This window comes from Melanostigma gelatinosum, assembly GCF_949748355.1.
Source record: "Melanostigma gelatinosum genome assembly, chromosome: 18".
Taxonomy (NCBI): Eukaryota; Metazoa; Chordata; class Actinopteri; order Perciformes; family Zoarcidae; genus Melanostigma; species Melanostigma gelatinosum.
Genome location: NC_136651.1, coordinates 9,410,987 through 9,435,498, shown reverse-complemented (window position 1 = coordinate 9,435,498; position 24,512 = coordinate 9,410,987). Strand labels below are relative to the sequence as shown.

The following is a 24,512-nucleotide window of genomic DNA, read 5'->3' as shown; positions in this document are numbered from 1 at the left end:
TAATGTGTGTGTGTGTCTGTCTGTCTGTCTACCTGTCTGTGTGCGTGTGACTGCAGGTAAAAGCGAGACGCCCCCGGCTCGTAAAGCGATCCTAACACCATGAATAATGGAGGGTGCCGTGGCAGAGAGTTCTCGGTGCAAGGCTCCTTTTTCACAGGGCTTTCTCCCGTGGGTCACGTGAGTGCTGAAGTGATGGTCTTTTTTCATGAGTAGTGTGTGTTAGTCATATGGCCATATACCGCCCAGGTAGGAGACGTCACGGTAGCCATTCCACCTTCTGCGTGTCCTGAGTCTGTATACCTGCAGCAGCACACACCCATGCTGCCACGAACCCCACGATCCTACAACCTCTCTGCAGCCAAGGGTCAAATGAATTGTCTGACACCATTAGAAACTCAAGGCAGCACTTACGAAACTAAAAGCCAGGGAAGTGGATGAATTAAAGATGCCGTCCAAACAGAAAAAACCCACAGCTTCAGAAGAAAGTGAAGAGGTTGATGACGAAGTGGAGGAAACGGAGCCAAAACCAAAGGAGAGTAGCAACGGTGTGACCCGTGGGGACACCACAAAAGAAGAGAAGAGTCGGAAGAAACACAAGAGCGCAGAGAGCTCCGAGAACCAGGAGGCCCCAGAGAGAGAGAAGAAGAAGATAAAAGAGGGTGAAACAGGAAAAGAGAAAAAGAAGAAAAAGAAACCAGATGATGCTGTTGAAGCTGGTGCTGTGATTGAAAATGAGGCTGAGGAGGGTGAGCAAAACAATAATGATCCCACGACCAATTCCAAAAAGGAGAAATCAGCGAAGCTCAAAGAGGAAGTGACTGAGGTAGCGAAGGAGGAAAAGAAGAAAAAGAAGAAGAAATCCTCCACAGAGAAACCAGAGGGAGAAGAGGAGATGGGATCCAAGGATAAGAAGTCGAAAGACGGAAAGAAGAAGAAGAAGTCTCACGATGATGGTGATGAGGAGCCCTTGATTGAGGAGCAGGAGGAGGAAGACTCTAAGAAAAAGAAGAAGAAGAAGAAGAAGGCAAAGAAGGGTTCGGTGGACAGTGACGAAGATAAAAAGAAAAAGGTGAAAAAATCCAAAAATAAACAGGTGGACTATGGCGTGATGTACCAGAACGAGCTGCTGAACTACCACACAGATTCATCCGATGGATACGAGGATGAGTACTACAAAAAGAAAGGTAAGGGTTTGACATTGCAGAGCAGACAGAGAAGCCCCACAAGTTGTATTTCAGGTAAGTGTCAGTTTCATGACATATGTATTCACCAAGTCTTGAATACAGTTTTCCTCCAGTTCCCTTCAGCTCAGAGCCGGAGCACCCAGGGGAATCACTCTCTGATTGTTCTTGGGTGAAAGCTCAGTTATGTTCCACATGAATGGAGCCAAACAGAAGCTCGGGGGCAGACAGGTGCTGGGTGCCGTCCCAGTCTCCGGGGCTGGGAGAACCACCGGTGGCCAGAGGCAGGGCCGGGAGCCAGAGGAGCTTTCTTAAAGCACATCACAGGGAACCAAATCCTGCAGGAGGCTGCCAAATAGTTCATTTTTGTTTGGCTAGGGGGGAAAGGGAACTCCGGATGATTTATGGGATAGCTCAAGAAATATGTAACAACCCGAACAAATTAAAATTTTGACAGCTACTTGTTTCGGTGACAAAATTGAGTAGAACATAGCTGGTAAATATGGTAAATTCTTTTTATTGAAATTACTTTAATGTAACTTTGGTTCTGAGCTGAGTTCGATCCTGACTTTCAAAAGCGTTTTCCAGTTGAAAGCCCCTGCAAAAGCCGGTTATTGGGTCAGTTGAAGCATGAGACAGAAAGTGCTTCCTGCATGAACATTAAACCAAAACCACATTCTCTCCTTAATCTCACTGGAAGGGCTTTGGTTGCCGAAACAAAGGAATTAAAACTCAGGATGCAAACGCAGGTTTCTGTCATCAAAGTTTTGTCTTTGGAAACATATTTGCATGAGTGGTATAAACGCAACTTCTTATGAGACGGGGTTGCCATACAGGAGCGTTTTGAAAGTGCAGCACTCGGCTGTATCAAAATGTGTTTGGAATGAGGAAATTGCACATCAAAACGTCTGAACTTAAAAGCTCTTCTCCCATCTGACAGAGGGAGTGCTGCAAATGTGGCACTTTTGTGTATTTCCTAGCATTCTCACTGCCAGATAATTGCTCCCATAAAGTAGCTGATCAAAGTGAATGTGTCATTATTTAGCATCAGCAGCAGTGACACATGCCTGTGTGTACTTTGTTCTTGCTTCACTGGCTCACTCGGGTCTCTGACACTCCGAGGAGTTTATCAAGGCTCAGGGTCTATCTGATTCTATCTGTGTCTCTCTTTCTCTTTAATCTGGTTTTAACAGCTCTGCTCACTGTTAATTAGATGTCCGTGTCCCTGTTGCATCGACTTTGGTTTAAATTGCTCTCGATCAGGTCTCTGCCGCTCCTTTCCTCCTGGAGCTGTTTTTAGGTCATCTGTCTGCTTCTTCTGCGTGTCTCCCTCATTCAATTTCCTCTTCTTCCAGTTCCGTTATTCATTACTTGATGGATGTTTTTTATTCATTCATTTAAAATGATGTAAACATTTTTACACCTTCAGTCCACATTCACTTTTCACCCTGGGGGTCTTCCCGCCTGTGAAAACACAGTCTCTCTGTTCAGACTGTAGATTGTACAGACTGCTGAGTTTTCCTCCCGTTTACCTTTCCGTCAACTCGGTAACTCGGTCACACGAAGAGACACATTTGTGAAATGTGAGAGAGGCTCGTCTGGTGTATCACACCAGACATGGATTCGCTGCATTGAATTCCCTGGCAACAGTGCATGGAAGGAAACACAACGCTCCTTAATGTTTATAGATTATTGGACACTGTCTGAGCATGTGACTTTGTCGTTGTCCTTTTATTCAACCTTTACTTTTACAATTAGTGCTCGTACGACCCCGTGAAATGTATTCCCTATACGTGCACTCATTATTTCAGATGTGTGATGTTTGTTGCAAAGGGGCAACACATCTTCTTCTCTCCTTCTCTGTCTAATCTACGCTCTCCTCTCTCTTTCAGTGTATGAGGTGGTCACTATCACTGGTGATGTAAAGGGGGCCGGGACGGATGCTAATGTGTTTGTTACCCTTTTTGGAGACTTTGGCGTCACGCCCAAGGTTCACTTGGCAAGCAAGTGAGTTTAAAAGGGTTTCCTGTCATTGTGAGGACATAATGTGATGTAGTATGCTTTGATTAATATGTTCAACTCTAAATCAGGTCTCAATGACTTGCTCTGCTTTGACTTAATTCCCTTGTGAAAAGGTTTTATGTGTCGCTTCGATCAATTGCATTTCATTCTGCTTCGGTTTATATTATTAGAAAGCTCAGCTAGTTTAATACATTTTCAATGTCAGCTGTTAACTTTGAACCTTTTCTATTCCTTTCTGATCCTTCAGCACAGAAAAGAGGTATTTTCTAATCAGTTTGCTGAAAGGATGGTTATGACTCTGTCCTTGTGTTGAGTTGTATTGTGTATATAACACTGTATGGGGGAGCATTCCTGATCAACATTAACCTGATGCCTGTGGATCCCGTCGATCATGACTAAATCCATCTGCACATTTTTCTTTGACCCGTTTGTCAAAACTACATTCGCCTGAATCTTCAAAATCCTTTTGATGTCAGAGAAGCAGCGCACATTGATAAAGGTTTGGTTGAGGTGCAGGAATCTCTCTTCTATACAGTCCTTTTTAAAATGTCGGACACAGAATATCTGGAGTAAGGGGGAACTATGTGACATGGCCGGTCTTCTTTTCCATTCAGAGGCAAATGAAAGAAGACCACGATGTCATTTCTGTGGATGATCAGATGACTCTCAGGGGATGTTATCAGCAGCAGGCTCCCTTTATCTCTGCACACATTGATTGACAGCTCGGGTTACCTGTGCAGCGTATAGGATGTACCAACTTATTGTAAGGCACACTGGACCATGTCACTCACACCTTGTGTTGGTCTCATCCACTTCAGGTAGCATCAACGTTCTATGTATTCAGTCTCTGCATGCTGTGCGGCCATAGTGTTGCTCAGCAGGTGAAATACCATACATGGACGTTGATAAGTCACTTCAGTCATATAACAAAACATATAGCATTAGGAGTTTCACCTTACTCCGATATATATTAGGTCCTGCCTGTATCGTGTAATGATCGATTTAAACTTTATAACATGATACAGGTAAGGGAAGGTTTCTATGTCTCAAAGAATTGCCCGATTGAACAATCGCGGCAGATTAAAAATGCAACTCTTTGGAAATTCATTGTGATCATAAAAAATTCAAATTGCATGAATTCCAAAGTTTGCATTGGGGTTTTTGTTTTTCGCATAATCAATGTCTCCCCATCATTGCCTTACAGGTGATTTTTACTCAGAAACAGACAACGGGGGCATGTATTTATGAGCATTCTCTGTGGGTGGAATATTGCAGGAAGATGAGAACAGATGGAGATGTGGGTCAGAGACAAAGGCAGTCGTGGAAAAGAGGGTGTCTGATTCGCTGTGGCAGAGGGGGTCCTCCATGCACACAGCTCTGTGAGGGGTAGAAGTACATGAGGAGGCGGGAGCGTTGAAGGGGCCGAGCCTCAGGAGGTTTCAGATTATACAGCTGCCATGAGACCACCAGAGTCCCTTAAGCCGAATCAGTCAGGAGATGTAATTCACTGCTGCAGAGTTCAGTTCAGTTTTCTGCCTGGACTGTGTTTCTTTGACCCGTGTAATCTCTATCAATCAAGTAGAACGTCTCTCTCTTTCTCTGTCATACACACATATAACACTCAATTTACCGTTCTCCCAAATTCTCACATTTTCCACGTTTTCTCAACTTACAGGAGCCGCACCGCATTTGAGAAGAATAAGAGTGATGTTTTCCGTATCAAAACGCACAACGTGGGGCCTGTGAAGAAGCTGAGGTACTGTACAGCAAATCGAATGTGACAGAAAACCCCACAGCGCCGACTGTGATGTGTGATAACTTTACATATGAATCTATTAATGGCTGCAGCAGATACTCACAGCTACAGGTCACTGACAGCATCCCAGTTTGTGCTCAAGTATACCTCGTAACAATAGAACAGCAGCTTACAAAGAGGATCACACGGGGACATTTGTCACTCGTTTTCCAGCTGCGACGCTGGCCATCAAAGGATTTCATCCAGTGACAAAAGGTTAAGCCCCATCTGTTGGGAGTTAGTGTCTTACTCCAGAGGAGTCACATCACAGCTGACACACATGATCAGTGAAACCAGGATAGATTTAGTCTGAGGCCTCAAAAAGCAGAGGTTCTTCAGAAAAGTCAGCAGTATGGAAGGTTTGCTTTATTCCCAAATATGTATGCTTGTGTATGTCTACATCTGACATGGCAGCTCCTCATACATTTTAGTGCATTATCAAGCACTATTGTTCTTCTGTTTGGACATTTTTTTCTCTAGATTGTGCGAGAAGGCCATTTTCGGCATCAAACTCCCAAACAATTGGCACAAAAAAAGTCTAATCTGGGTTGAATGTAGCTCAGGAACCGTTGGGTTTCAAATCCTCCTGTTTCTCTTTACTGTCTGTAATGAACTCACATGATGACTCTTCTTTCAAAGTTGTTTAATTCATGAATGTCAAAACAATATGCTCAGATGCCGCTTGCAGCTCTATTTCACCGTGTTATTCTTCCACATCTCATTCACTCCTCACGGAAATTTCCATGTCTGAATCACAATGCTTGAAAACAACAGTCTCCACTGTTTGGATTGACGACTGCAAATACAAACAAACAAAAAGGAAGCAAGAGGCATTGGTGTATGTGATGTGGAAAACGTATTTGTGATTGCCTGCAGGGTGAATTCATGTCACACTATGACGGTTGACTCCCCAGGATCGAGCACGACAACACGGGGATGAACGCCAGCTGGTTCCTGGACAGGGTGGTGGTGACCGACATGAACCGGCCCCATCTGCGCTTCTATTTCGCCTGCAACAACTGGCTGAGTCGGGAGGAGGCCGACAACCTGTTTGTCAGGGACCTGCTGAGCAGCATGAACCCCATGGACGTCCCGAAATGTAGGTCACTCTGGGACAAACACGTAACACAAAGCACACGAAGGTTCACAAAGGTTCAAATGAAAATACAACTATGAAGAAAGAGCTTGAATATTCATGCTATAAACTTAGTTGTACACAAAGGCGCCTGGCATCCTACAGATCTTGCTTCGGTTTCATTTTGTAATTGAATTCAATCAGAGTATAATCCTCAGGTAAGCCAACCCATGTGTCCTCTGCTGCAATGTGATCTAACATCTCAGTACCTGCAGTCAGTCAAGCAGAGCGTTGTGAAGCCGAGGCTCGGATAAAGACATGAGGACACTGTGCTGTGAGGGAGTGGTCAGAGTGATATGGCTGTTACTCACACAACACACACACACACACACACACACACACACACTGTTATGAATATTTAACTTGGAAACCATCTCAGTGTGAACTAATAAGACACCTGCCTGATGAAATTAGAAAAGTTCAACTAATTCTGCTCAGAGGTAGATTCTGAAGGACACTGAAAACCGTTGTTTACTACACTGTTAGACTCGCTGCTGTTTATATAAGTCATTGTATTCTTGATTTCCTTTTTTGCAGTAAATAAGTACATCGTGAGTGTGTTCACTGCTGACATGAAGGGAAGTGGAACTGATGCTGATGTCTTCCTAAACATCTTTGGAGAGAATGGTGACACAGGTAGGGCTGCAACGAATGATTTTTTGTGTCGATTGTTGTGTTGATCAATATTCTGTTCTTTTTTTAAACGTCATTCTTTGGTACTTGCTGGCCCCTGTTCTCTGTCCCCCCTCTTGGCTAACCAGGGTGTGACAATGCCCTTTCTTTAGGGTTAGTCAAGTCTCTGGGGTTGCACACCCAGGGCTTTCTAATCCGTTTCCTTGTTTTTATTGATTGTTTACACACTAAAACTGGTACTTGAGCCACAGTGACCACAACCTGTAATTCAAGTTACCAAACCCCTGAACCAATTCTGCTAAAATACAAGCACATTTCCTGCTTCACACTCAGACCGCAGTTCTAAACTGCACTTTTTTCCAGAGAGTTCTCTAACATTTGGCACAATCTTCATGAATTATATCTCTTGTGTTCACATGGAACGCCCTACCAAATCCAAAATGCTAAACTTAAATGTCCTACTATCCACTCGGACTCCTCACATGGGCAAATGTGAGCATGTGTGCACAACTGTTTAATTAGCAATCAGAGCTTTAGCAATGAAAGGGCCACAGGTGAGCTCTTCTGTTTCGCAACGATGGATGCCAACATAGGAGAGAGAGGCGCAGAACGAGTGAGGGAGGACCAACCAGAAAATCTGCAGTTCGATCCCTTGAAACAATCAATTGAATAGTATAAACAATAGGCGATTAAGTTTCTGTTTGTTACTTTAACGACTGTAGCTATGTCATCCATTTCAATGTGTTTGACTCCAAAATGCTTTGTTTATGATGAAAGGAGAGAGGCGACTGGACAGTGACAAAGACAACTTTGAGCGCGGGTCGGAGGACAAGTTCACGGTAGAGGCGCCAAACTTGGGAAGGCTGAGGAAAATCACTGTTGGGCACAACAACAGAGGTTCATCAGCCGGATGGTTTCTGGATAAGGCATGTTCAATCTACACATACATGATCTTTACAGACCTGCCCACATGCATATAAATCACTCATGGTGGTGCATAATGTGTCTCTCCAGGTAGTCATTGATGACATGGGGAATAAAGAAGTCTATGACTTCCCAGTTAATCGTTGGTTCGCCATGGATGAATGTGATGGCAAGATACAGAGAGATGTGTTGGTTGGATCTGTGCAACCAATGGGTGAGAACAACACAAAGCCACTCTTTCACTGCAGAAAAAATACATCTTCAATTTCCTCTTTTAGAGAATCACAGTGTTGACCAAACAACAGAACAAGTCAAAACAAACCCCAAGGATATATATGTTGATTTCTTGGATTCAGTTTGACTTTAATATATGGTCACTTCTCAATTCTGGCAATTCATTCGATAAAATGGCAATTTCTTTGAGTAATCTCCTGAATCTACTTAGGAATCGTATACAATGTACAAGTGATGACTGGAGACGTGAGGGGTGCAGGCACCAACTCTAAGATCCACATGGTCATGCACGGCTGCAAGGGCTTAAAGAACAGCGGCAAAGTATTCCTGGAGGGTGGTGCTTTCGAACGCGGCCTCATCGACATTTTCAACGTGGAGATTTGTGACCTGATCAGCCCGCTCAGCAGGGTCAGCATCGGCCACGACAACGGGGCTGTTGGTGCTGGATGGTACTGTGAGAAGGTACTACACTTCTGTCTTTGGTAACAGAGGGAGTCTCAAAAATGTCATTCGACCACCAAGCACCTTGTTTCCACCCTCTAGGTTGTAATATACTGTCCATTCACGGGCATCGAGCAGACGTTTCAGTGCGCGAAGTGGCTTGACGAGGACGAGGGGGACGGACTGATTGAGAGGGAGCTGTACGAGATGGTCTCTCTCAGGCAGAAAAAGCAGAAGAGTGGGTAGTTTCATTCAACTCGCAGATCTCTCCTCATTGAAAGGAAAGTAAATCCCTCACATTCTCTTGACCAAAACAGAATTCAAGTTGCATTCTATTTAATTCTACTCCCAGAGTACCCATGGTCCCTTTGGATTTTGACATCGGACGTGAAGGGGGCAGGGACAGATGCTCAGGTGTTTCTGCAGATCTACGGAGAGAAGGGCAAGTCTGATGAGATCAGACTGGAAAACAACTCTGACAGTTTTGAACAGGGCCAGCTTGATAAATTCATGGTAAGCCCTGCATCATTTCTTCCACTGTTCTCACATTGATCTACTATAAGCTCCCAAGTTTTTAAGTATCCGTTCTTTTGAATGTTTTGGGATCGCTGTAGATTGAAATGCCAGACATGGGAAGACTGCGGAAAGTGCGCATCTGGCATGAGAAGAGACATCCATTTGCTGGATGGCATTTAGCGAAGGTGAGACCCGTCGCTCTCTCTGTCTGATCTCTCAGTGTGAGCTGTTCGTCTGTTGTTTTATGTACCCTCTTAGCACTAAATTAGACACGGAATGAGAGCTGAATCTTGCACATGATCTCGGATATAGAGAAGAGAGACTAAGTGTAAATGAGCCTGCATGCACTCTATTGCACCACAATTAGTTTGTTAATGTCACTTCTGCAGTCTTCATTTGTGTCGAAGGTTAGATCATGAACCAGAGATGAAGACGTGCATGATGACACGCCTGTCACTTTCTGCAGGTCACTTTGCTCAAGACGCTGACGATGGAGGAATATTCTTTTGAATGTGGCCGTTGGCTGGACATCAATGAGGACGACAATGAGATCGTCAGAGAACTTCCAGCTACCGGAGCGCTCATCAATGAGCCGCTGCCCTGTAAGAAATCGACTGAGGACACACGTGCCTGCTTGATCTTAAATGCACACAAGCTGTTTGTCAGAGAGTCAGTGCAGATATTCAAACTCTATGTCTAAATGTTGCTTTATGTGAGTGTCCTCTTTTTTGTGTTTTTTTTAGTAATAAAGTATCGCGTTACTATCTGCACTGGCAACGTCAGTGGCAGTGGCACTGATGCGAGCGTCTTCCTCCATGTCTTTGGTGACCTGGGTGACACAGGGGAGAGACTCATGTTCATGAGCAAGAACAATGTCAACAAATTTGAAAAGGGCAACGTGAGTGCATTATCAATACACACAAAATAAATATATATTGTCGATATATTGTCTGGGAAATGCACTGTAAACATCTTTTAACCCGTTTTCTGTATGTTACTCCGTCTTCCCTCAGCACGATGAGTTTCTCATTGACTCTGTGTCTTTGGGCCAAGTGTGCAGAGTGCGTGTCGGCCATGATGGTCGCGGTGGAGGCTGTGGTTGGTTCCTTGATAAGGTGATGGTCCGGGAGGAGGGCCAGCCAGAGACTTTGGCCGTCGAGTTCCCCTGTTTCAGGCAAGGCAATAATACTTAACGTGACATGAAGGGATATTTTTGGATACTGTTAGATGCTTTCGCTTTCTTGTAGAGAGTTGTGTGATAAGATCGAAACCACTCTTGTGTCTTTATGGTACATCTGAAGCTGTAGCCAGAATAATGGCTGGAGGCAGGAGGAAACAGCTAGCCTGGCTCTCAAGCTCTCTCGTCAGCATGTTATTTGTTTGAATCCATGGTGCAGAATAAGGAAGTGTGAAAATGACAAGTTGTGGTTTTTGCAGGGAGTGCTTCTCCCAGATGTCCCAGAAAGCCTCATAAATCGGCCACGCTTACCTTCATTAGTTCTCGAGTGGCTGGTGTTTAGGCAGCTGATGGATGAGTTTGATACTACAAATAGGGACTAAATGCACAGTAGTCAGCCAGCTCTCTCTCTCTATTAGTAACTGGAGCCAAACCGCAAGGCGGAGGTGCAGTGTTACATCTCGAAAGAGACTTTTCCCGTCTGTCCCGATAAGGGAAAGGTTTTCAAGCTTACAATGCAAAAGAATGTGGAACAATTGTTCTTCCTATTTCTTTTGTAAACTTTTGTTTATAAATTCTTCTTTCCACACATTTAAATATTCAGGGAGGTTTGGTGTGATGCTTGATCTCAGTCTTTCTTAGGATTCAGTTTGTCTGTGTTTATGTGTTGTTTTTCTTCAGGTGGTTGGACCGTAATGAAGATGATGGACAGATTGTCCGTGAGTTAGTCCCAGTTGGAGATGGCCAGCGCCTCTTTAGTGAGTGCCGAGATAACATTTTAAACCAAGGATATAGGTCAAACTTTCATTTCGTTTCAGATTTCTAAAAATCTTTAATTCCCGTCTGTCCATCCTCCCAAGATGTCAGCTACCACATAGCAATCAAGACAGGCAGTGTGAGTGGGGCCAGCTCAGACTCCAGGGTGTTTGTCAAGCTGTACGGAGAGAAGGGTGATACTAACAAGATGATACTGGCAGTCTCCGACAACGACCTCAGGAACTACTTTGAGAGGGGACAAACTGACATCTTTACCATTGACACCTTTGACATCGGACAGGCAAGTTCTTCAGACACGAATAGGCTTCACAGAGAACAGAGTTTATATCTTGTGTCCCCTGTGCTTACAGATCAACCGTTTCCTGATTGGTCACACTAATGAGGGCTTGCGGGCCGGCTGGTTTCTGGACAGTGTGCAGATCTCTGTACCAGTTCATGGGAAGCAGTACATGTTCCCAAGCCACCGCTGGCTCTGCAAAGACGAGGCTGATGGGAAAGTCGAGGTGGAGATCTATCCCAGTGAGACCTTGGATATCGAAAAATGTAAGTAACACCAGCAGAGTGCAGTCAGAATGAATCATTTCAACCACAGTGACAGTGATTATGAGTTGAGGTGTATTGCGCTGCCTCTCCTTCTCTTACAGTGATCAACTATGAAGTAACAGTGGTCACAGGGGACAAGCGTGCAGGGGGCACCAATGCCAACGTCTTCTGTCAGATCTACGGAGATGAAGGAAAAACTGAAGTCCTCGTGCTCAAGAGTCGCTCCAACAATTTTGAACGCGGCACCACTGAGATCTTCAGGGTCTGTATAAAGCCTGTCTCGTGTTACCTCAGTGTTTGCAGGAGATTTAAGGTCCTGGTTTGACCCTTGTTTCATTCCTACAACCCAGATTGAGGCTCTGGACGTTGGTAAGATCTACAAGATGCGTATCTACCATGACGGGAAGGGTATCGGAGACGGCTGGTTCCTGGAGACGGTGGACATCAAGCGGCTGACGATGGCTATGGTGCAGGTTAAGGTGAAGAAGCAGGACACCAAGAAAGACAAGAAGAAGGACAAAAAGAAGAAGAAGAAAGAGGAGGAGGAGGAGGAGGAGGTGGAGATAGTTGAGGAGCTGCAGGAAGTGGTGGAGACATTTACTTTCCCCTGTAGCCGCTGGCTGGCCAGGGATGAGGAGGATGGGGAGATTGTGGTTGAGCTGCTGAGTGAGGGCAGTGAAGACCTGGAGGGTGAGTAGAGCGTGAATGTAATGTGCTGACCCACTGTTTTTTGCTTCCAAAGGCTGGATTGTTCGTTTGAACTGTGCCATTATGAATTAACCATAACGTTAAAAGCTCACTCACGATGTGCACTTTCTAACTGTGTTTTCCTCTCAGTGAACTCGTATGAGGTTCATGTGTTCACTGGGACTACGTGGGGGGCTGGGACCGATGCCAATGTTTACGTCAACTTCTATGGAGAGAGCGGCGACACGGGGGAGCGACGGCTCAGGAAGGCAAACAACCTGAACAAATTTGAGAAAGGCCAGGTAAGCTTTGCTTCCGTCGGTTCTAGATGTGCTAGATGAGAAGATTCATACCGCTCATGTTTGTGAAATATGAGGCTAGACTCAGGAGTAGCTTTGCTTAGCTTAGCGTAAAGAGTGGAGCTCGGGGAAACACCGATCATATGTATAGATTTGTTTGATCTGCTGTGTTCTACATGGTCATGATTGTTATCATTGATACTGTTTACCTGGAAAAGCCTCAAATGTCAAACACATGTTGGATCTAAGGAGCCCTGCAGGTTAAACACAGATCAAATAAATAAGTAATGAGGTTCTCATGGACTGCTAAACTGAGACCTGTGACATTCCTTGACCCTTTTGTTACTGGTTTGATCGCTTGTGACCCAGGAGGACATTTTCAACATCACAGCGGTCGACTTGGGGACCCTGAAGAAGCTGAGGATCCGACATGACAACAGTGAGACCAGTGCCGGCTGGTTTTTGGACAGAGTGGAAATTGTAGACAACAAAGATGACACCACGTAAGTCACGATGCCGTTATAAAGGGAGCAGAGATCCATCAGCACTTTAATTCAGATGTGTAATTGCATCTTCAGACAAAAACCTTGAAGAATTAAATTGATTAATTACAAAAAAATTGATCATCATTTTTTCAAACTGATGAGAAATTCTTTACATCTTGCTGTGTCATTGTAGACACCAAATCATTGCCACAGGTTTCACAAAACAGCATCATCCTTCATAGCTCTACAGACATTTTATGAGCAAATGCAGAACCGTTGCTCATAAAATGTCTGTAGAGCTCCACTGTGAGGCGGGAAATGGTACTCTGAAATAGTCCGGTGAAGCAAAAGCCTTTCTGTCAATCCAAATGGAGATGGCCCCTTTCTTTGAGTAGTTTTAGACACAGAAACATTTGATAGTCCAAAACAGACTAATGTATTGGTACTGTTCACTGCACAGCATTTATTATTTATTCATTATGCATTGTGTTTTAGGTACTTTTTCCCTTGTAAACGCTGGCTGGCTGTCGATGAGGATGACGGACAGCTTGCCAGGGAGCTAGTTCCTGTGGACGAGGCCTTTATGAAGAAAGGAGATGATGACGATGAGGAAGACTCTGAAACCACACTTGGTCTTGAACAGAAAGGTGAAAGCAACATTATGGCGGCCCTGAGAAAGAGAGAAACACTGTCCTAAAGACACAACGGTTTTTTTGTAATGAATGAATAGAAATAATCACAAGATTGCCTAATGTTTCATTTCTTCTGGTTTCTTGTTACTACAGCCATGTCAACAACTTACACAATGAGGATAAAAACTGGTGACAAAAAGTACGCAGGAACCGATGCTAATGTCTTTATGATTCTGTACGGCACCAAAGATGACACAGGTAATACTTCAGACTGTCATACTGAATTCATATATATCTGCATTTATATTTAAATTATGAAATTACCCTATGATGTGCACATCTACAGGGACAATCAACCTGAAGGCTTCAAAGACTCATAAGAATAAGTTTGAGCGGGGTCTGATCGATGAGTTCATTGTGGAAGCTGTGGACATTGGAACACTGAAGAAGCTGCGTGTTGGACACGATAACCGTGGTATGGTAGGACAGACTCCCTGCCTGTGCAGTGAACAGTGCAAAATGAGCCCACATGATCACGACCATTTGTGTTGAATGTTTAAGGTGGAGGATCAGCAGGCTGGTTCCTTGACTGGGTGGAGATTGACGCCCCGTCTCTTGGACTGAAACTGCACTTCCCCTGCGGCCGTTGGTTGGATAAAGGGGAGGATGACGGGGCCATCGTCAGGGACCTTTTCCCTAATTCTCTTCAGACGGAGCATTACACACCATGTAAATCATCACTGCATGACAAAACTTACTCCAAGCATGTTTGTTATTTGATGCAAATAACTGGTTCTGTTTTTTATTTGTTTCAATTTCCTAGTTGTTCCTTACGAAATTAAAACCTTCACGAGCGACGTGTTCGCAGCCGGCACGGACGCAGACGTCTTCATTGTCCTGTACGGGCGAGATGCAGTGTGCACCCAGCAGAAGTCTCTGTGTGTCAACAAGAGGGAGAGGAGGATGTACTTTGAGAGAGGAGCTGAAGACATGTTTATTGTTGAGGTACAATAACAGTCTACGGTCATTAATAAGTAGAATAGGTCATCAAGCTCGGTGAAGAACAGCAAGGCCATCAGGGTATTTACTGCAGTAAATACAATGCTGAATACAATTAATGTAGTTATTCATTTCTGCTTTCTGTGCAGCTAGAAGATGTGGGGGATGTAATTGAAAAGATCCGGCTCGGCCATGACAACCGTGGGGTCAACCCAGGCTGGCATCTGGACAGAGTGGAGATCAGACGTCTGCTCAGGAAGGGAAAGGTATACTGCCTACGGAGGACAAAAGTAAAATGTTGAAGTGCCTCAAAAAAACAACTGATATTGATTTCAGTACTTGTACCTTTATGCTTAACAAACATCTCAGATTTTAGTTGTGGAGGACTTACACTTGTCTTTGTCAACATCTTACGATCACATCCACAGGTGACACACAAACGCAATTTTTGTTCAGCAGGTGGGGATGTTCTCCGCACAGAAAGAGGTTAATCCAGCACCGTGATTTCAGAGGCTTAGACAAAAACAGAACAGTGTGTTCACAGATTCCACTCTTAAGGCAAAAACACACAAATGAATGAGCCTTTCTCTCTCTGTAGGGTTCAGAGACTGTCATCTTCCCATGTGAATGCTGGCTCGCCAAGTCGGAGGATGATGGAGAAACCGTGAGAGAGCTGGTGCCCTCTGACATCATCACTGAGAAACTGTTACGAGACGGAAACCTGAAAGTCACCGAAGTGGAGGTGGAAGATGCCCTGGAGAGTATGTTAACGCACGCATTCAACTATTTATACACACTGACGTAACAGCAGAAACATGTGCAGGATTTGTCACAATGTTGTGGTCCTGTTTCTCCCCCACCTGTCTGAGCATTAGTTCAGAAACAAGACACTTTTCCCTTCAGGTCCTCTCTAATCCCAGAGTGAGTCTCTGTTATGACAGTGGCACCAAACAGCGATGGAAAATGGCTTTTTTTTCACTCTATTTTCTGCCAATTGCACTTAAATTCATCCCCTGCGTGCCTGTCTGTGGTCAATGTACCCCACTACAGGTCACACATACACAGTGTCAGTGATGACAGGCGACGTGTACGGCGGCGGCACCGACGCCAACGTCTTCCTCACGATTTACGGGGACCAGGGGGACACTGGGGAGAGGAAACTCAGAAAGTCCGAGACGAACGGCAACAAGTTCGAACGGGGATCTGTAAGAAAGCATTTTGTATACTGTGAAGTGACAAATGATCCTGACATAATGAGCTCTGTAAAAGAAAACTAAAGTACAGCAAATACATCATACAATCTACATGATCATACTTTTGTTGTTGTTTCACCAATGGTCATGTTTTATCTCTCCAGGTGGATAAGTTCACGATAGAAGCCGTTGACCTCGGACAGGTTTTCAAGGTAAAAATACGCCATGATGACAGTATGATGAGTGCCGACTGGTACCTGGACCAGGTGGAGGTGGTTGACGTGGATACGGAAGAGGTCTATCTCTTCTTGTGTGAACGTTGGCTGTCCAGGAAGAGGGAGGACCGACGCATTGGGAGAGTCTTCTATGTTAAGGTAGCATTTTAAGACGTCTGTGTGTGATTATGTGCAGGAGGTGCCTTTTTAAAGTCATGTGCACAAAAGAGATATAAAAACAAAATAGTAGAAAGGAAAGATTAAAAAGACTTGGGTCCGGTCCCCCAAAGTATAAAAAAACTAGCAGCACTAACTCCAAAAGTTGCTGAGTCTAGTGAGGAAGAAAGTTGCAAAGTCGGCCACGCTAACGTCCCTTCAGGCCTCCCTCCAAAGCCACTCCCTTAAAATACAATTACACAACATACTGTTTTATTACAAACATTGCTGCCATTGCTAATAATCCACACAGCCTTATTAAACACACATCGACGTTGTGTGTTTCTGCAGGTATTAGCAAGCATCTGTGTTGTCGCGTATATCTGCATCACTGTGTGTGTCTGTGTGTGTTCTTTCAGGGTTACGAGGGTGTTAGAGAAAGCATCAACAGTAAAAAGAAGAACTCAGCCGTGACAGTGAAGAGTGTCGACAGTAACATGAACAAAAAGAGCAAAAAGAAGAAGGAGGAGGAAGTTGAGCTCCCGAGTAAGATCTTCAGCATTGTGAACTGGATTCATCCCCTGCTCTGTGAATGCTTGTCATTACTATTCTAACACAGACATCTTGACATAATCTCTTGCTCTCTGTGAATGAATAAGTGCCGTTCCCTTCCTGTGCAGTCATACCGTACCACATCGCCATCAGCACTGGAATGGAGCGCGATGCGAGCACCACCAGCAGGGCTTATGTGATCATTATCGGGGCCAATCACACCCAGACGGAGAGGTTGTGGCTGGAAATGCCGGACGAGAGTAAGGGCTTTGAGGCCGGCTCTCTGGAGAGCTTTCAGTACCCCGGTTCAGATGTGGGGGAGATCAAAAAGGTTGAGGTGAGGGAGGGGGGGACTCTTAGAGTTTCAGTGATGATCGTGCACTTTCACACATCCACACACACACACACATTGGCCACGCAGGAGTTATACACCCACGTTCCTTGAAGTGATTGTTGCTCATCCTCCCTGCAGCTCGGTCATGATGGGGCCACTCCTGAGAGCTGCTGGCTGGTTGATGAGCTGTCTGTTGCTGTGCCAACCAAAGGGGTCAAATATATCTTTGCTTGCAAGTGCTGGCTGGCCAAAGATCGAGGAGATGGTTTGACTGCTCGAGTATTCAACGTGCTGGATGCCGAGGCCATTTCCATCTCCCAGCAGGTATGGAGACATCAGTAATATGATAAGTTATATATCAGTCGATTGGCTAAGAACATGCATCACAATTTATACATTCAGTTACATCTGAGATGGGAAAAGTACTTATAATCGCTTGTCTTTGTTTAAACAAGATGCTAACAATAGGTGTACACATCTGATTTATCTAAAAAGAAAGAGTAGATCCTGAACATTATCGTGCTAACACCAGGAGTAAAAGTATGATTCGCAACATTATATTGATATAGATAAAAATTTACTTTTTGGAAGTTGATTTATTAACAAAGATACCAAACATCTCTTGAAATTAAGAGAACAAGTGACTTCCGAGGGCTTTATTCTGGCTGATTTTGAGAACATATTGACACTGTTGTAGGATAAGGTTTATAGACATATGTAGCATTTTAACTTTGGTGGCCCTTCAGTAAATAGGGTGAAAGTCATACACAATCACATTCAATTCTGTTTTGTTTATTTGCTGTCAAATCATAACAGAAGTTGTCTTGAGACACTTTTCATATCGAGCAGGTCCACACCATACTCTATCATTTACTTTTTTGGAGAGAGACAGGAACAGCAACAACAATAATGATAGAAATCGGACGTCTATCTCCCCATGTCCTGTACCTGTTTCCAAATATCACTGTAAAAACATGCTTTCCATTGAATATATATTCTTACCATTATATTATAGATGTTCACAGCACCGCAGTCAACCTCATAGTTGCTGAAAAACGGAACAATGTTTATTTGCTGCAAGACAAATTCATATCTGTGTCTAGTGATGTTTTAGAGGTAATACTGCTCGTGGGACATGGATACGGTATGTAACGAAAATATAACAAGTAAGATGTTTCATATTTTCATGTCAGATTATTTACGAGGTGACTTTAGTAACCGGAGACGTGCAGAACGCAGGAACAGACACGCTGATCTTCATGTCTGTATTTGGAGCCAATGGCAGCACGGAGGAGATGCTGCTGCAGAAGAACGAGGACAGGTAGCCGAACATGGAAGAAAACAATGTGAGATACAGAGACGGTCTCAATAACCTGCAGATTATAAACTCTGTGTCCTATTATGTGTTTGACAACAGGTTTGAGCGCGGTCAGGAGGACACTTTCAACATGGAGATTGATGACATTGCTCCACTGAGGAAAATGAGGCTTCGTATTGATGGCTCCGGCAGTCGACCTGACTGGTTTCTGGATCAGGTCAGATCACTTTAAAGGAGAAGTCCACCAATGTTACACACCAAAGTCTGTCTACAGGTCTACTGCATGTATAAAAACGTTTTTGGGTCCAAATAACAAAGAACCTGGAAGTGTGGAGATAGAAAATAACAAGCTTACCAGACCTCTGTAGCCTGGTCCTCATCTCTGCTTGAGGCTATAGCAGCTCTTGGCAACGTCAGCCACTACTAGTATACCACACTGAACTGTCAGCGGTTCAGGTGCATTGTGGGTAATGTAGGCACCAGGTATTGACATGGACGAGCAATGCATGGAATAAGACAGACGATATCTCTAGTTCTGCTGCAACGATTTTAATATTTTAAACTGTCCATCATAAGCTCGACAATTTTACGGGAGTGAAATGCTAAATCAGTTGAGTGCGCTTTTAACGAACCAGGAAAGATAAATGTGTGTTCAGGAGATGTTTACATGCCAAATAATTGTCAAAGATTACAGAAAAAGGAAAGCTGGAAGCAGGATTAAGTCTCCAGAACACACACACACACACACACACACACACACACACACACACACAGCAGGGCCCAGAGTTCCTGGAGTGAGCATATTGAACCATTTATTCACCATGCTCTTTGTTCTGGCATCATCACACGCATGCACACACAGACAAACACAGTAATGAGCGCTGTGTGTTACTCTAGTCAGTAGGGAAATATAAATTTCCTTTAAGTGTGAATGGGTGTGCGTTAGTGCAAATATCGCCAATTTTAATGAAGAGTCCAGCAATACAGTCAACTGCATTAACATACACAGCTGACCTTGTGAGGACAACATCCACTGCTCACCTCCAAATCCTGTCTGATGTCTCAGGCCGAATGCTTTGATGAAACAGAACACATTTCCGATGCAAATGTCCTCTCTGGTAAAGTCACCACTGCCTGCAGAGCAGCAGAGCAGTCAGGAACAACAGCGAGCCCTGTCCGTTGGTGCCTGGGACTCGGCGGCTGCGAACATCTCCTTGACTTGACCCTGCACAGAGCCCTGTGTGTTCAGCATCACAAGCAGATGTGCTGCCTTTATGGATTGCTGGGTCCCGCGTAGTGAAAAGGACACAACAGTGCACCGGGCCGACTGCCAGCATAGTAAGCTGCCCAAATAAATATGCAGAGTGGAGAGGTAATACGAGGGTGGCTGCCTGAGTCTTTGTCTTGTAATGAAATGTTTCCCAGGACGAGTGATCAGACATCCCCCGGGGGAGGCGGGTTTGTGTTCATACTCATAACACATTGGTGTCCATAATACGATAATGTATGACACGTGAACTTGCTTTTATCCACGCTGGGATGTTGGTCCATCACCTCGGATCAGACATCTCAACAACTATTTGAATGGATCGACGTGACATTTTGTAGATTGATGGTGCGCAGAGGATACATTTCACTTTCAGGTTCACTATTGGATTGCTGTGACGTGTGGCGCAGACATTTTGTTGTGAGTTTTGGTGTGAGTTGTTTCCATCAGCCTCAGGTGCACTTTAGTGCTAATTAGTAAATGTTCTCGTGCAAACACGCTAAACTAAGATGGTGAACGTGGTAAACATTATACCTGAAAATCTGAATGTTATCGTTGTTATTGTGAGGATTCGTACACTTTGTGTCACATTTTTTGTTACATTTTAGTGGATAATAATACAAATCCATGTCAGGATTCTGAATATGTGTGATATAATATTTGAAGCACTAACTCTGTGCATCCAGGTGATCATGCGTAACCTGACCACAGAGGAGGTGTCGTCGTTCACCTATGAGGAGTGGCTCTCCAGGACCCGTGGACTAAAGAGAACCGTGATCTGCGAGATGGCTGCTGTGGTGGAGGAGGAGTCAATGGTGGAGCTCACCACTTACATAGTCCAGGTCAAGACCAGTGACAGTGCAGGTAAGTCCTCAGCACATGCCGGCTGCTGTCAGCATGCTCACAGAAATGTTTTGTTGAATTTTACAGGTATTCTCACAGAAAACGGTGAATGTGCAGCGACCTGTCCTGCTGCAGTCAGAGAAGGACATTTGGGATACGTATTTCTATGCTTACATTATTAGAAGTACTGTAAAGCAGTTCAACTTATTTAACAGACGTGTCCGCTCATCAGGCGTAGCGACGTCACCCGTCCATCCTTTCATCTCTGGGTCAGCGTCCGGTCAGATCCAGGGACGCTCACAGTGAGCCGAGCAGCTCAGACATCCTCTTTCATCAGCAGCCTCCAGCTCTTCCTGGGGGGATGCTATTTGTGTCTGTAATCACATTCTTTCAACCACTATCCGAAGCTCGGGGCTGAGTTCACGGATATGTTACATTGCTCCTCATCCTCATTTGAGCTGTCCTTGTGCAGAGGTCTGTGTTTTCTTTCAGGAGGAGCAAAGCTGGAATAATTAAGTGTTTGACTCCATCGTGGCAATGAAAGAAATCCTCTTAAGAAGGCGTCCACGCGGCTTTGCTCCCTCTTTTGTTCATGCAGTATTTTCTATAGCTCAGTAGTGCTGCTGATCAATACGATAGCGTGGTGCGAAGTCTGAGCCGACTTCAAAGGAATGCTCTCTGCCTCTGGCTGTTACTGGAAGTTAAGATGTAGCCCCGCACCACCACTGAGGCTCTTGGAGGAATAATGAGCCAGACTGATAGACACACACGCACGCACATGCACACACACACACACACACACACACACGCGCACGCACATTACATAGGCGATGCTGTGCATCAAGTAATGGTCTCCTTTGGGATCATGATGGGATGATCTGCATGTACAGTGTGAAGAGGCATTGAATGTCAAGTAGGAGGTATATGAAAGGAAAATATTCATTTAAAAAGGTACCAGCGACATGAAATGCAATTCTAAACATCTAAAATCAAAGTATTCCTCATTAAAACTGCAGCATTAATTAAAGTACCAGGTTTGTAGTTTAGTGCACAGACTGGCGGAGAACTAGGACACAAAAGAAATGCTGCAGAATGATTGAGGTTTGTTCTCAGCATCGCCTACTACACATTCACTTAGTGTCTAACTCACTGTAATGAAATAATAAAGCACAGAGGGATTATAGATGTGCTGTCTGAGTCAAAGAACGCGACTTTCTCTGCGGCTCACTTTACTCTGCATAATGTGGCTGCTTGTTGGCAGATCAGTTTCCTCGGGGCTTTGCAATCTCAGTATTTATTGGCAATTCAAGAAATCCCTGGATTAGTCGAGCTGCATTGCAGTTTAAAAGATCTACAACTACAATTATACTTTTATAATTGCGCATTTTTTGTAGTTAACATTTTTTACGAGTTAATAATAGAAAAGATGCCATTTAGAAATGTCATTACAATGATATAGTTTAAATGAAACTATGCTGTGCTCATTCAGATTTTGAAGGTGAAAATGTAAGCACAGTTAATTCACCGTACATTGCCGAGCTGTACATTATTCTTTGTTTCATCCAACATGTTTTTGTTCCAGGAAAGCAGAAATTCAGATTTAGTTTTTTAAATGGGTGACTTTCCTGTGTCCTCAGGGGCGGGCACTGATGCCACCGTGTGGATCATAGTTTTCGGAGAGAACGGAGACACGGGGACGCTGGCGTTGAAGGAGTGCAACAAGTCCAACAAGTTCGAGCGCAAGCAGGTGGACACGTTCTGCTTCTCGGATATCCTCAGCATGGGAGAGCTCTCCAAAGTACGAGTCTGGCACGACAACTCAGGTCAGCCCTCAGATAGACGAATAAAAGGCTGGCTGAATCTGCACTTTCTGACTGGCATTGTGAAAAGTGCTATTTGAATGAACGTAAGCTGCAATCACTAAGCCAAAGATTCGTGAGTCTGACGTCACAGGAGAAGTCTTGAATCACCACTCTGATTTTAATGAAACCTGAACAGTTGATGTCTGATTTGATGATTTGAGGGAACCTGAGGCGATGACGCAGCTTTTTACTCGTGAGCCTGAAAGACTGCTGCAGCACCCCTTGTTTCATTCTTGTTGAACAACATGTTTTTTATTTACTCCCAGGTCCTGCTCCAGGATGGCACTTGGAATATATCGACGTGAAGGATGAGATCCTCGACAAAACATTTCGCTTCCCCTGTGACCGCTGGCTTGCTAAGAATGACGACGATGGACAGATCATGAGAGAACTGGCGTGCGCTAACAACGACTACTTGGACGTCAACGAGAAGACGAGTAAGGCCAGAACATAAGACACGTTTAAACAGCAAAAGTGGATTAAAACTACAGGTCCCATACTTCTAGAGGCAGCAAACACTGCTTGAGCAGCTACTCTGTCAGAAATACAATGCATGTTTCTGGTTGCAGTGCAGCCAAACAAACAAACTTTGTGTGAATAAAGAAGTCCATAATCTGCCTTTTCCCATCATGCAATTGATCAACCCAACAGCCAGGACACAGTTAAGTCTGAGGAGCTTTGTATCTAGCCGCGGCACTCATTGTCGGTCCATCACTCCCTGTAATATATAAAACCGAAAAAAGACTGCCGTCTTGTTTTTTCACGTTGTTGACAGATACATTGTGTTTCCTGTAGCCTCTTCACAGTAAAAGCCAGCCTGAGTTTTAATGTGAAGCTGCAATAATACTATGTTCTGTTTGCATCAGCAGTGACAAAGAGGCTGACATCAATGAGACTAAATTGGATTACGTGCTGCATTCATTCAGAGTGGCAATGGTGGACTCTAACAATGAAAACTCCATAAATAGTATCAAAATGGGGTTTGATATCATGAAAGATCTAAAGGATTTTAACTTAAACATGTGTTTCTGTGCCAAGGGATCTTAATGTTTGATGTATGTGATGATTATGTTCCGTGTGGAAATGGGGGACATGTCTGTTTGTGAACAACTCAGACAATTTATTACACCATCCGTGTTTTCCCTAGAGTACGAAATTTGTGTCACAACCGGAGACACCGAAACCAAAGAAAACGCCTGGATTGTGCTCGAGGGGAGGAAGGGCCGATCAAAAGAATTCGTAATGGAGAACTCCTCAAAGAAGAAGAGGTTCTTGCGGTAGGTACTCGGTGCGCGATTAACTTAATGAGCTGCAACTTGTGTACTCGAGAAAGCTGAAAGAAATGTGCTTTCTCTCCGTCTAATTCTGCCTTCGCACTTATTATGATAATCCCCACCAGCACCGAGCACTTGAGCTCAGACCAACGCTGCAATTGACTATGATGACGTTACACCATCCAGAACAAATTGGCAGTGACATGAATTTAAAGTATGTCGGCCAATTTAAGCCAACAGCTACTCGCTCTGACGTGCTCCTTTTCCTCTCTTCGTAGGGGAAATGTTGACAGGTTTGAGTTCTCGTCCAAGAACCTGGGAGATATCGCTGGTATCTGCCTGGGCCACACACCCAAGGATGGGAAGAAAGTGAAAGGGGAGGTATTCTGGCATGCGGAGGAGGTCGTTGTCACTGAAAGGGAACTGGGAAACAAGTAAGACATCAGTTACTGCTCAGTGAGCCAAAACTACATCCATGCGGAAGTCAGTCATTCAACTTTGTTGATAACAAATCATATTCTGTATAATCACCTCCAGGTACATCTTCAGTTGCAACGCCCGTATCCCTCTCTCTCCTAAGAGGGAGGATTTCGCCACCTTTGAGTGCACTAAGGCCATCGAGAGCTTTGCCAGTAAAGCTCGAAGCCTCGTGCCCGTCAAGTACGAAATTATCGTCATCACGGGTGACGAGAAGGGAGCGGGTACAGACGCCAACGTTTTCATCACCATCTACGGCTCCAATGGAGATTCAGGCCGTCGGCAACTGCGGCAGAAGTTTCGTAACCTTTTCGAACGCGAGCAGACGGACCGCTTCCTGCTGGAAATGCTGGACATGGGCGAGCTGCAGAAAGTCCGGGTGGAGCACGACGACTCTGGTCTGAGCCCCGGCTGGCTGCTGGACCGCGTGGAAGTGACGAACACAGCCAATGGTGTCACCACCATCTTCCTGTGTGGGAAGTGGCTGGACACTAAGAAGGCTGACGGGCTGATCGCCAGGGTCTTCTACCCGAAATACTAG

At 44.5% G+C, this 24,512-nt stretch overlaps 1 protein-coding gene across 1 annotated transcript; it reads left to right on the top strand.

The window, feature by feature from the left end:
• Positions 1-445: 445 nt before the first annotated feature.
• loxhd1a (lipoxygenase homology PLAT domains 1a) lies at positions 446-24,512 on the top strand (the record flags this gene model as incomplete). Its single annotated transcript, XM_079289114.1, has 42 exons — positions 446-1,184; positions 3,074-3,188; positions 3,451-3,462; positions 4,879-4,959; positions 5,913-6,097; positions 6,671-6,769; positions 7,544-7,692; positions 7,781-7,904; positions 8,136-8,386; positions 8,468-8,603; positions 8,718-8,878; positions 8,980-9,066; positions 9,348-9,483; positions 9,625-9,779; positions 9,895-10,055; positions 10,740-10,816; positions 10,919-11,115; positions 11,186-11,378; positions 11,480-11,640; positions 11,729-12,068; positions 12,216-12,367; positions 12,734-12,867; positions 13,345-13,496; positions 13,635-13,739; positions 13,828-13,956; positions 14,043-14,210; positions 14,305-14,486; positions 14,630-14,746; positions 15,079-15,241; positions 15,531-15,685; positions 15,838-16,047; positions 16,464-16,590; positions 16,725-16,933; positions 17,069-17,254; positions 18,124-18,251; positions 18,348-18,465; positions 20,202-20,379; positions 21,996-22,181; positions 22,487-22,657; positions 23,368-23,497; positions 23,773-23,928; positions 24,032-24,512. 42 exons carry the CDS (start codon positions 446-448, stop codon positions 24,510-24,512), a joined length of 7,296 nt encoding a protein of 2,431 aa, XP_079145240.1.